At 39.6% G+C, this 13,225-nt stretch overlaps 1 protein-coding gene across 1 annotated transcript in view; it reads left to right on the top strand.

Moving 5' to 3' along the window:
* The window catches only part of LOC110271474, a 16,227-nt gene continuing 13,924 nt past the window's right edge, over positions 10,923–13,225 (top strand). The window contains exon 1 of the mRNA XM_021122404.1: positions 10,923–11,619. Within this exon, the coding sequence (XP_020978063.1) occupies positions 10,923–11,619 (697 nt within the window). The remainder of the gene's footprint in view (positions 11,620–13,225) is intronic.

Below are 13,225 nucleotides of genomic sequence, written 5' to 3'. Positions count from 1 at the left end.
AAATAAAACAGAAGGACCAACGAATATCTAAGCAACTTGCACTAATTAATATGGTCCTCAATAGCAGAAAGGAGTGCAAGACCATCACCTTGATAAGTGATCAAGTGGCAAGTACAGAGGCACAAATTACTAAGAAGCAGATTGAAAAAGAAACACAAGAGAACAAAATTGCAGTGGCAAAGGATGTTCCCCCCTAGCACCCTGATAATCCCTTTCCGATCACTCTGGACACTCATCCTGCACTACCTAAGGCCCTAGAGTATAGAGCCAAATTGCCATACTCTCAGAAACTTCAGAGACCTCCTAACACTCTTCCAAGTAATACAAAACTAAATCCAAGAGAAGAGTGCAAAGCTCTTGATTTAAAGGTTAGGAATTGTCGTGTCGGTATAGAATTTCACACAAAATGAATGAATTCTCGTTGCAAGTATAGTTCTACACCAACAAACAATCCTCCCAATCAAAAATTTGAGTTGTCAGAAGTAACAAACCCCAAATAAGAATTAACCAAAGTATTTAGACTCCGGGTCATCTCTCTAGGAAACAATGGAGTGCTCAATTATTGGCTATGGAGGGGTAAAGGGGGGGTTTTGGTTCATGAGATGGCAAGAAAGTAAATTAAGTAAGTAAGTAAAGAGAGCAAAATAAAGAACTCTTGGCTAAGACTTAGGTAATTGAGATTACCATCTTTGTCAACAAATCAAATATTGATAATTATAAGAGGCCAACCTATTAAGTCTACTTCCCAAAATCTTTAAGTACGTAACATTTACTCCTAAGCTTGAAGTACGTCAAATAGGTTTGATCACATCAACCCTTAAGTCCTAACCTACCTACTAATTAACTTAGTAGTGGGTTAGCGTCAATGGGTATCAAATTGATCACCATGGGTTCTCAATTCACCAATTCCATCATACCCAATAACTCAAGTTTACCCAATTCCCTTGGCTTAGACCAATAGTTGACAAAACTACTCAAAAACTAAAGAGAACATTTCATCAAACACATAGAGTGCAATAAAAGTAAATATCATAAACTGCAAGAATAATAAAATCGACCAACTACTAATTGTAAGAAAAGTAAGATCACAACTCAATTCATCAATTAAAGAAACATCAACATCAAAATTGCGTTAAAATTAATCCAAATCTAACATGAGTTCATCATCACAAAAGAGAGCAAAATGAGAAATTAACATCAAAATTAAGAGAATCAAGATGTAGAGATGAGAAATTATAAAAGAAACAAGATGAAATCAAGTAATTAAACATGAATCCAAGATAATCTAACCTAATCCTAACCTAATTCTAGAGAGAAGGGGGAGCTTCTCTCTCTAGAAAACTAACTAAAGGCTCATGTTGGCTAAACTAATTGCTCCTCCTTTGCTTGGACTCCAATTATGCATGAAATACACTCAGAAACAAGTTGGATTTGGGCCTAGGCAGCTCAGAAATTGCTCCAGCGTTTTGCCTTTAAGTGGGCCATGTAAGAGTACCAGCGCGTGCACGCCATGTGCGCATGTGCGCATGCGCGTCGATTGGTAAATTCTCCATCCGCGCGGAAGTAGCATGTACGCGTGCGCGTCTATGGACGAGACCAATTTTGCGCGTGCGCGCCTTGTGCATGTGCGCATCCTTTGGTGCATTCCCAATCTTTGTTTCTTCATGCATTCTCCCATTTGTATGCTTTTCTACTCATTTTTTCCATCCAATACTTGCCTTATAAACCTGAAATCACTCAACACACATATCAAGGCATCGAATGGAAATAAAGTGAATCAAAATTACCAATTTAAGGCCTAAAAAGAATGTTTTTACACTTAAGCAAAATTCAAGGGAGAATTACAAAACCATGCTATTTCATTGAATAAATGTGAGAAAAGGTGGTAAAATCCCCCAAAATAAGCACAAGATAAATCACGAAATCGGGGTTTATCAAATCTCCCCATACTTAAACTAAGCATGTCCTCATGCTAAAATCAAGAAGAAGCAAAGGGTATTAACATTTATTCAATGCAACTAACTAAATGCAATCTATTTACATGATGCAATGGCTTAGTCAAAATAAATCAATTTTCAAGAATACACATGCAAGCACAAGGGCTAAGGTATTAGCAATTAAAGCAAACCACAATTAGATTTAATCATTTGAAAGAGTTCATAAACTTGCAAGAAAAGATGATTATGGGTGGAAACATGTAATTGAGCGATTGAACCCTCGTCGGATGTGTATCCGCTCTATGCACTCAAGTGTATGGGGTTGATTCACTCAATTCTTTCCTAATCATGCTTTCCAAGATTTGTTTTCCATCTAACAATCAACAATTACTTTATGCATGCATACAAATATCAAGAGGACTTTCCATAGGTTGTAATGGGACTAGGGTCAAGGTAGGATACATATGGTCAAGTGAGCTTGAAATTTGAATCTTTGATTAACTTAAACTTCCCACCTAACATATGACAACCTAAACAATTCTAAACAAACCTAGCTATCCATTGTTCACTTTTCACGCATTCATGCATTTTCTTTTTTATTACCACACATATGCATTGAATTTATGAAACCTTAAACTTTGGGACCCTTTTTGTTCCCTTTTTGTTGTAAAAATTAAATTTTTTTTATAATATTTACAAGAACATCAATGCATATGGTTTACATATGATTAATGCATGAGCATATACCCAATTCCTAAAAATTTTTCAATAAAAATATAAACACACTTTTATCTCTACCCAATATACCCAACCTTCCCAAAATCAAGTAATGAACACTCTCACTAGCCTAAGCTAATCAAAGATCCAAACAAGGGACATTTATTGTTTTTCACTTAAGCTTGTAGTGTGCTATAATTATGAACAATTGGGTTAAGCATAGGCTCAAAATTGGCTAACAATGGAAGATAAAAGGTAGGTTATTTTGGGTAAGTGAGCTATTTGAACAATGGCCTCAATCATATAAATGCATGTATACACAAAATAATGGACATAAAGAATCAAACAAATCAAAGATTACAATCATAGGAAGAGAATAATGCACACAAGAATGAAAGTAAGTGGTTATAGGATGTAACCACACAATTAGGCTCAAATCTCACATGCTTGTGTTCTTTGCTCAAAACATGATCCACAAGTGTATAATTCAAGCAAGTTCCAAAAAAAAATTTTTCAACCAATTGGGTGGTACCCTAAAAATGAATTTCTTGGAAGTTTTCATCATATTGACTAAGCTTATTCCAGTGCAATGTTGTGATTTAGAAAATTTAAAAATTTTCCTAGTTTACCCCTTTTTCAATCAAAACACAATTCTTATATAAAAGGGTTAACTAGATTTTTAGCAATCCCAAAACACTTTTCTAATCACAATCAAAAACTAAGATGCAAAACATATATATATACTAAAAGTGTGCAACTACCAAAATAAAAGTATCCACAATAGCAAATATGTACAGTAATCCCAAAAGGATCTAAAACATAAAGTGCAGCAGAAAATAGAAATAGATGTCCGAAAGTTCACCACATAAATGTAAACACCGGTCACGAGCGGTGACCTCCCCACACTTTAGAATCAAGCATCGCCCTCGATGCTACTGCTGAAGCTTGGGATGGGGTCAACAATCGCATCGGGCTGTGGCTCAGGCTCAGGCTGTGGGACTAGGACTGGCTGTGGCTCTGGATGTGTCTGTGGATCCTCAGGAGGCTGCTGGACCTCAGTGGTGGCCTGTGTCTCTGGAAGTGCATCCTGATGAGTCGGCTCCTCAGCCAGCTCCTCCTCCTAATCCTGCTCGTCGGAAGCGGAAGAGTTTGGGAGCGGTGGTAGCTCGATGCCCTGTGATACAAATACCTGGTCGATGCGGTCCGTTGCATGACATGACGCTCGAAGCGCACCATGAAGCGAAGAAGGTGCTGTACTAATAGATAAGTTGGCTCAGGTGCTAGTGGTGGTGGTGGTAAGGATGCTGCGGCTGCTGAGGAAGAGGTGGGTCCTGCTGCCGTGGAGGATGAGGGTCTAGCTGCCTCAACCACCTCTCTCGCTCGAGAACGGAGGCTGGTCGGGGGCTTCTCGTGCACCCATCCACCCCATGGAATGGTAACCTCCTTGTCGTCGTCCTCTTGGGGTGGTGGTGTCATATCATCATCCTCCCATGGAACATCAGCTAGCTCAACTAAACTGGTGACCAGTGTAGGAAACGGTAGCAAGCCGCGAATGTGAGCTATCCACATGCTATGCCTGATCAGTCGGGGGAAATACACCTCTTTCCCCTCCATGACACACCCAATCAGAACTAGCATATCCATCGGAATCTCTGAGAAGTGAGTGGTAGGCAAGACATAGTGGGCAAATATCTGCTGCCAGGTCCTAGCCTCCTTAGATAGATATATGGATAGTATCCCCTTGGGCTTCTTGTTGTTTGAATACATCACCCAGGGGGCGTCCGGTGTGGAAATCACGCGCTTAAGCGCCTCATAGTCAAAAGTCATGGAGAGGAGAGCTACCTCTGCCTGATGGTAGGCACAAGTGTCAGGAGTACCAACTCTGCAAAGCAGTGCATCCCCGATGGCAGCCTCAGTGACCATAATCTCTCTACCCCTTAAGTGCACTGAATCCAAGTTCGCTCGGAAGAAGTTACAGTAAAACTCCTTAACCTATGATATGTTAATCCTTCCCAAGTCCCTATCAACGAAATCTAATCCCAACTCTGAGATGCAGGTGTTTATGGCACGCCTCACTTCATTGGGAAGGTTCAGCTTCTTCTCAATATTCAGATTTTTCTTCTTATAACTGGAGAAGCGTAGCTCGCAGTAGAGGTTTGGGAATTTGATCGGGTCAGTGGGTGGTAGCAGCTGACTTTTCTTATCCTCTTTGTTTAGCAGATTCTTGGCATAGTTAGCATATGGTGCGGGGGTAGAGGTCTTAGAGCGCTTTCTCTTTTTAGAAGTAGTGGATATGGCTTTTCCTTTGTCTAACATCCTGAAAAATAGAGATGATACAATATAAGCAGATAGCCAAATAGATACAAAGCACTCAAAGCAAAGCATATTCATGAAGTGAAGAAAGAAAAGAGGTTTCTTGGAATGCAAGCAAAAGAATTCAAAATTCAAATTAAACTTCAAACCAAGAATTTAAACTACATTTGCACATTGCTTGTTTATCAAGCCTAAGAAACACCATATCCAAAAGAATGATCAAAAGAGTTAAGTTGAAAACCAAAAGAAGTTAGTTGGTTAAACAGATTAAAGTTAGAAATTAATTTGAAAATCAGTGATATGGTGGTTACTAGCTCAATTCAAGAGGAATGCACAAAATAGGAATGTAAGCACGTTCACAATCTTGAAATGCATCAAGTCATTGATGATGAAATATGGTATAGCTAGAAAACAACTAATATGAAACAAACCATCACTCAATGCAAGGATCGTTAGAGTTATGTGAATTGGTGTTGGTGAGAGCAAAACCTTGAGAAACAAGTAATTTAAGTACACTTAACACCAATTCCAACAATGCATGCAAGTCACAAGGATTGAGATGAGATTTGAAAAATTCATGTGCCATGTGACCAAGGGCATAGAGGGATTGAATCACAATGGCCACATAGGTAGAAGAAACCATCAATCTTGTAAAAGCGAGCAAGTTGGGCTTAACTCTAAATGAAAACCGAGTTTATGGTCAATCCGAAAATTTACTTAATCATGCAATGCATATAACAAATTAGCATTGCAAGCAAGTAAAGAACATTAGGAGCATAGCCAAAAACCTGTAAACATGCCCATGAGGATTTTTCAAAACCCTTTAGGTAACAAAATTCTAATTGACACAGAAATCATCAACTAGAGCTTGTTACACCACTTAAAGAATTGCTAATTCATGGAACATGGTTAGGAAAAATCTGGCAGTATTTCAGCAGTAAATTGGCTATTTTCCAAGTTCAAACAGCAAATTAGGTTCCATATGAATTCATCAACAATCGAAACATAAAACCATATATATGAATTCATATGAATGCAACAAACAGCCAATAGTTCAGCAGAAACGTAAATTAAATAGCTCAAAGAATAGCAGCAGTTCCTTTCATTAATCAAACACAAGCAAGCAGCATCACAGATTAAATGAACACAGAATAATCCAAGAAAACAGAGCAATTTCACACAGCAGCAAATATTCAGTTAATCCTAAATCCACTACTCAGCTCAGATTCGCTAACCACCTAAGTAAACTAAACTAACTAACTAAGCTAACTAATTGATGAAATTAACATAAAGAAGTAAAAGGGAAGCAGAACAGGGGAGGGTATGGAACCTGGGACGCAGAAACTGAATGGGGCAAATGAAGGGAAGGTAAAGTGGCCAGAGCAAACGGCGGTCTGGTGGCACCGTGGAGCTTGCACCGGCGATAATGAGGGTTGCGGCGGTGCTTGTGGCGGAGCAGGGGCTGGCTGCGAGAGAGGGCAGAGACAGAGCGAGTTGAGTGAGAGAGAGGGAGTGAGGAAGAGGGGGCTGGGCGCGCGCGGTGACGCCAGTGGTATGCCGGAGTGCTCACCAGAGTGCTCGTTGTAGAGAGGATGGTGGTGGTTATGGGTGAAAGGGAGAAGGAGAAGAGACGTTAGGTGAGGGACGAAGGCAGTTGCGTGAATGCGCTAGGGCTTCGCGTCCCTGGGGTAAGTAAAAATTTGAATCCACGCGTGCGCGCACCATGCGCATCTGCATGGGTGGAGGTAATTAAGGATTGGCACGGAAGCGCCATACGCGCCTACGCATAGATGGGAGAATTAGGGATCAGCGCGGATGCGTACGGTGCGCGTCCATGCGGGTATGCTGGGTCAGAGGCACAAAAGAGGCCCAGAGTTGGCATAACTCTCGGGTCCTTTGGCTTGGGTGATGCTAAGACGCATCGACGCGCGCACACACTGTGCGCGTTCGCGTGCATGGCTTGAGTTTATTGAATGGGCGCGGAGACGCCAAGTACGCCAGCGCGTGGGTGAGAAAATAAGGAGTGGCGCGGACGCATAAAACGTGCGTCCGCGTGGGTTGAGGCACAGAGTTGGCCCATTAGTGGCACAACTCTCTGGTCCTTGGCCTAGAAAGCTAAAATGTGCAGCCGACGCGCGCGCACTATGCGCTTGCGCGTGGCTTGGTTTTTTTTTCTTTTAATAATGAGCATCAAAAAGAGCTCATAACCTTCCTATCCTCCTCTAAAATTTTAAAACTAGCTAAGATGCAAAATTAAACACATTTTTGAAATATTGGAGATTTTTCAAACAAATTGAGGAAACTTGCAATCCAAGCAAAAACTCAAATTCAGAGAATTATCCCTAATTAAAGCATAGAATGTAATAGCACCTTAGCAAGCAAGAAAAATATATCAAGAAGTAAAGAAATTATATACAATGGAAATCGATTCATTCATTCATTATATCTACAAGAGAATGGAAAGGGTTTACCATGGTGGGGTGTCTCCCACCAAGCACTTTTTAGTTTAAATCCTTAAGTTGGACATTGGGAGGCTTCTTGTTAAGGTGGCTTATGCTTGTATCCATCCTTGAACCTACAAGAGTGCTTGTCCTTCAATCGGTCGTCAGAAGTTCCAACCTTCTTCACTAAGCTTAAGTGAGGTCCCCTCCAAGACATGAGCTCCCAAAATTGACTCTCATAGGGTAATCCAGGATCCCATATCTTGTCCTCGCACCCATCTTCTAGTTGATTGCCCTGACTTTGTCCGGGCAACGAGAAAGCAGAATTCTCATGAAAGCACCAAACTACTCTCCTGGACCCATTTAATTGAGCATTACACCAATTCATGTTCCTCAATTTTGAGCTTCTAACCATAATAAATCTAGACTTACAACGCCAACCACTAAACATCCTCCTCTTTCGCTTAATTCCACAAAGCGCCCTAAGTTGGCCATCCATCTCAAGCAGACCATGCTCAAATGGGATAATAAAGCTGAGAGTTAGAAGTTTTATCCACTCAAGCGAAGGATTGGATGGCGAACAAGGTGGAGGAGTTCCCAAAGGTCTTGATAAAGCATGCTCTACTCCCGTCCATCTTCTTCTAGAGGCTTCCACCACTTGGCAAGGTTCTTCAAGTTTCTCCTCATGCCAAGCTTCTTCAAGTTCGCATTCTTCTTCACCAATTTCTTGTATCTCTTCTCCATCACTCTCGTCATAGATGGGAGGTCTAGTGAAGTCTACCTCCTTATCAAGTTTAAGCATTTTGGGGAAGGACTCTTCAAAATCGAAGGGATCATATGTTGATGCGAAATCATCATAGATAGGAGGGCTTGTTGCTTGGAACACTTCTTCCATTTCTTCACTTAGAATAGGTCTTGAAGGTGGCACATCCTTCTCAACATTACATTCTAACCCACTGGGATAAGACTCAACAAGATCGTCAAGGAGATTGATCGGTGTAGGCAAAAAATCACTGGTAATGGAGTCCACTTCTTGATCGATTTCCTTCAACTCTCTGTTTACTTCTGCAACTTTACTCTCCTCTTTAACATCCTTTATGTGCTCAACATATCCCAAACATCCATTCACTACTTCCTTTTGTTTGCTAATCTCTACCTTCTCCTCTTGTTGCACTTCTTGCTTAGGTGAGATGTTAGTTGATTCACGGCATCTACCATGCTAGCTATCCTTGCTCTTAGCTCCTTAAACTTAGTTTCATCCTCCTCTTGTCGCCTTAAGATACGAGATTCAAGGTCTCTCAGTTCTAATATGAAGGCTTCGTCAGAAGGTGGTAGTGGAAGATAGGGTTTATTGGTTGAGGGAAGATTGTTGTAATTGGAAGGTGGTTCATATTGGTGGAATTCCTGAGGTGGTGTATGTGGAATTTGTGGTTCTTGGGAGTATTGATATTGGGATGGTGGTGGTTCTATATATGATTCAAATGGTGGTTGATATGGTGTGTATGAGTTATGGTCATATGGAGTTGAATGGTGGTGTGAGGCTTGTGAGTATGGTGTAGGCTACATTGAGGAGTGGGATCACATGTGTATGATGATTGTGATTGACAACCACAATGAGGGTCATCACACACATTGGATTGATACACATTAGGATCAGGATTATACCCATAAGAATTCGTAGGAGGTTGTTGCCATGAAGGTGGTTCATAAGCTTGAGGTTCCTCCCATCTTTGATTTCCAAATCCTTGATGCATATCCTTATTGGGGCTTCCATTTCCTACAATATAGTTTGAACTACACTCATAGCCAAAAGGATGAGGATTCATAGTGAAAGAGAAAATAAAAACAAAAATTAATGAGAAACAAAGAAGATAAAATCTTAAACTAGCAAAAACTAGTAAACAACCCAAAATTCAAGCTATTCATAATATATACAATAACCAATAACATAGCACAATTATGTCCCCGGCAACGGCACCATTTTGATTTAAAGGTTATGAATTGTCGTGTCGGTATAGAATTTCACACAAAATGAATGAATTCTCGTTGCAAGTATAGTTCTACACCAACAAACAATCCTCCCAATAAAAAATTTGAGTTGTCACAAGTAACAAACCCCAAATAAGAATTAACCGAAGTATTTAGACTCCGGGTCGTCTCTCTAGGAAATAATGGAGTGCTCAATTATTGGCTATGGAGGGGTAAAGGGGGGTTTTGGTTCATGAGATGGCAAGAAAGTAAATTAAGTAAGTAAGTAAAGAGAGCAAAATAAAGAACTCTTGGGTAAGACTTAGGTAATTGAGATCACCATCCTTGTCAACAAATCGAATATTGATAATTATGAGAGGCCAACCTATTAAGTCTACTTCCCAAAAGCTTTAAGTACATAACATTTACTCCTAAGCTTGAAGTAAGTCAAATAGGTTTGATCACATCAACCCTTAAGTCCTAACCTACCTACTAATTAACTTAGTAGTGGGTTAGCATCAATGGGTATCAAATTGATTACCATGGGTTCTCAATTCACCAATTCCATCATACCCAATAACTCAAGTTTACCCAATTCCCTTGGCTTAGACCAAGAGTTGACAAAACTACTCAAAAACTAAAGAGAACATTTCATCAAACACATAGAGTGCAATAAAAGTAAATATCATAAACTGCAAGAATAATAAAATCGACCAACTACTAATTGCAAGAAAAGTAAGATCACAACTCAATTCATCAAATAAAGAAACATCAACATCAAAATTGCATTAAAATAAATCCAAATCTAACATGAGTTCATCATCATAAAAGAGAGCAAAATGAGAAATTAACATCAAAATTAAGAGAATCAAGATGTAGAGATGAGAAATTGTAAAAGAAACAAGATGAAATCAAGTAATTAAACATGAATCCAAGATAATCTAACCTAATCCTAACCTAATTCTAGAGAGAAGAGGGAGCTTCTCTCTCTAGAAAACTAACTAAAGGCTCATGTTGGCTAAAATAATTGCTCCCCCTTTGCTTGGACTCCAATTTTGCATGAAATACACTCAGAAATCACCCCCAGCGTTTTGCCTTGTAGTGGGCCATGTAAGAGTACCGGCGCGTGCGCGTCGATTGGTAAATTCTCCATCCGCGCGGAAGCGGCATGTACGCGTGCGCGTCTATAGACGAGACCACTTTTGCGCGTGTGCGCCTTGTGCACGTGCGCATCCTTTGGTGCATTCCCAATCTTTGTTTCTTCATGCATTCTCCCCTTTGCATGCTTTTCTACTCATTTCTTCCATCCAATACTTGCCTTATAAACCTGAAATCACTCAACACACATATCAAGACATCGAATGGAATTAAAGTGAATCAAAATTACCAATTTAAGGCCTAAAAAGCATGTTTTTACACTTAAGCAAAATTCAAGGGAGAATTACAAAACCATGCTATTTCATTGAATAAATGTGGGAAAAGGTGGTAAAATCCCCCAAAATAAGCACAAGATAAATCACGAAATCGGGGTTTATCAGCTCTCACCATGACCAAGGAGGCCGAATCTAAGGAGATGTATGTTGCTGAGAAATTGAAGGAAGAAAACGATCAAGAAGATATTGGAGGGACATTGCTACACGCCCCATTGGTAGCACAGGAGCTTGAAGTACCACACCCTCAAAAGCTACAAGAAGAGACCAAGCATGAGCAATTCACTCAGTTCTTGGAAATCTTCAAAAAGTTTCACATTAATATTTCTTTTGCTGAGTTGTTGGAGAAGATGCCTCCCTATATGGCCTTCATGAAAAGCCTACTCTCTGAGAAGAAGGTCTTGAAGGGAGATAAAACTGTAGTCTTGACCAAGGAGGGTAATGCATTGATTCAGAGGAAGCTACCTAAGAAGATGCCAAACCCTGGAAACTTCCTAATTCCCTGTACCATTGGGAATATTATTTTTGAGAAAGCATTGTGTGATCTTGGTTCAAGCATAAATCTGATGTCATTCTCTATAATGAAGAAGTTGGGGATCCAAGAGGCGCAGCCTATAAGAATAGCACTAGAAATGGCTGACAAGTCTCGGAAGCAAGCATATGGGCTATTGGAGAACGTACAAGTCAAGGTTGGAGAGCTCTTCCTCCCTGCAAATTTTGTGATTCTTGACATGGGAGAGGATATAGATGAATCCATCATCCTAGGAAGGTCATTCCTAGCCACAGGAAGAGCCCTCATAGATGTTGAAAGAGGTGTGATGAGAGGAACTTTTGCGTGGTCTAGAAATTTGCGGATAAATCCTCGTTGCAAGTATAGTTTCTAAACCTTCAAAAGTCCTTTCATACAAACTTTTTGGTTGTCACAAGTAACAAACCCCTTTGAAATTGATAACCGAGTATTTAAACCTCGGGTCGTCTTCTCAAGGAATTGCAGGGAGGTGTTCTTATTATTGGTTATGAGTCTTGTAAATTGGGGTTTTGGATTAAGGTAAAAAGTTAGTTGAATGACAAGTAAAATAAAATAATAATAACTATAAAATAAACTTTTGGAAAGGTATGAGAAATTGGAAGTCCAGACTTAGTTATCCTTATCAATAATAATGAAAGTTGAATCTTAATTCCACTTAGTTAACCTTTACTAAAGCAAAGGAAAGTCAAGGGATAAATTGGTTTGATCTTCGAATCCTATTTATTTTCTAAGAAAAGATTGGGATTATTGAAGTTCAACTCAATTGGCAAGATAACAATTATCAATTATGCTGTTGAATTGGATAACTCATGAGTTACTGATTTCTTAACCAAAACCAAAAGGGGAAAAGTAAATCTACTGGAATAAGAATGCCTTCAGATGGGAAGCAATAATCATGTAAATAAAAGAAAGCAATATTAAACTGAAATACCTCAAATTGCATTAACAAAAGAACTTAAATCTGACATGGATGTTCATAAATTAAATTAGAAAAATAAATAAAAGAACATTGAACCTGGATTGAGAGTCACTCTTAAAACTAAGAGAAATCCTAAATCCTAATCCTAAGAGAGAGGAGAGAACCTCTCTCTCTAAAAACTATATCTACTCCTAAAATTGTGAATATGAAATCTTGTTCATGTATGGATGCATTCCCCCACTTTATAGCCTTCAATCTGTGTTTTCTGGGCCGAGAACTGGGTTGGAGACAGCCCAGAATTCGCTGGTTGCGAATTCAAACTCGCTGAATTTTCGTCACTGCGATGCGGCCGCATGGATCACGCGGTCGCGTCGCCTGGCGTCAAAGCAAGTATGGCATATTATATATCAAATCGAAGCCCCAGACGTTAGCTTTCCAACGCAACTACAACCGTGTCGTTTGGACTTCTGTAGCTAAAGTTATAGCCGTTTGAGTGCGAAGAGGTCGGACTGGACAGCTTAGCAATTTCTCCAACTTCTTGTACTCCTTCCACTTTTGCATGCTTCTTTTCCATCCTCCAAGCCATTTCTGCCCTGTAATCTCTGAAAACACTTAACACACATATCAAGGCATCTAATGGTAATAAGAGAGGATTAAACATAGGGAACTTAAGGCCAAAGAAGCATGTTTTCAATCAAAGTACATAATCAGGAAGGAAAATGTAAAACATGCAAATAGTATGAATAAGTGGGTAAAGAGTTGATAAAATCCACTCAATTGAGCACAAGATAAACTATAAAATAGTGGTTTATCAACCTCTCCACACTTAAACATTAGCATGTCCTCATGCTAAGCTCAAGAGAAGCTATAAAGATGAAGAGGAATGTAAGAAAGTATGAAATGCAACCTATCTAAATGAATGCAACTACATGCAAAATGATTCTACCTACTTAGTTAAAAGTAAACAAATC

This window comes from Arachis ipaensis, chromosome B04, assembly GCF_000816755.2.
Source record: "Arachis ipaensis cultivar K30076 chromosome B04, Araip1.1, whole genome shotgun sequence".
Lineage (NCBI taxonomy): Eukaryota > Viridiplantae > Streptophyta > Magnoliopsida > Fabales > Fabaceae > Arachis > Arachis ipaensis.
Note: the sequence above shows the minus strand (reverse complement) of the source record. Positions and strands in the feature narration are given on the sequence as shown.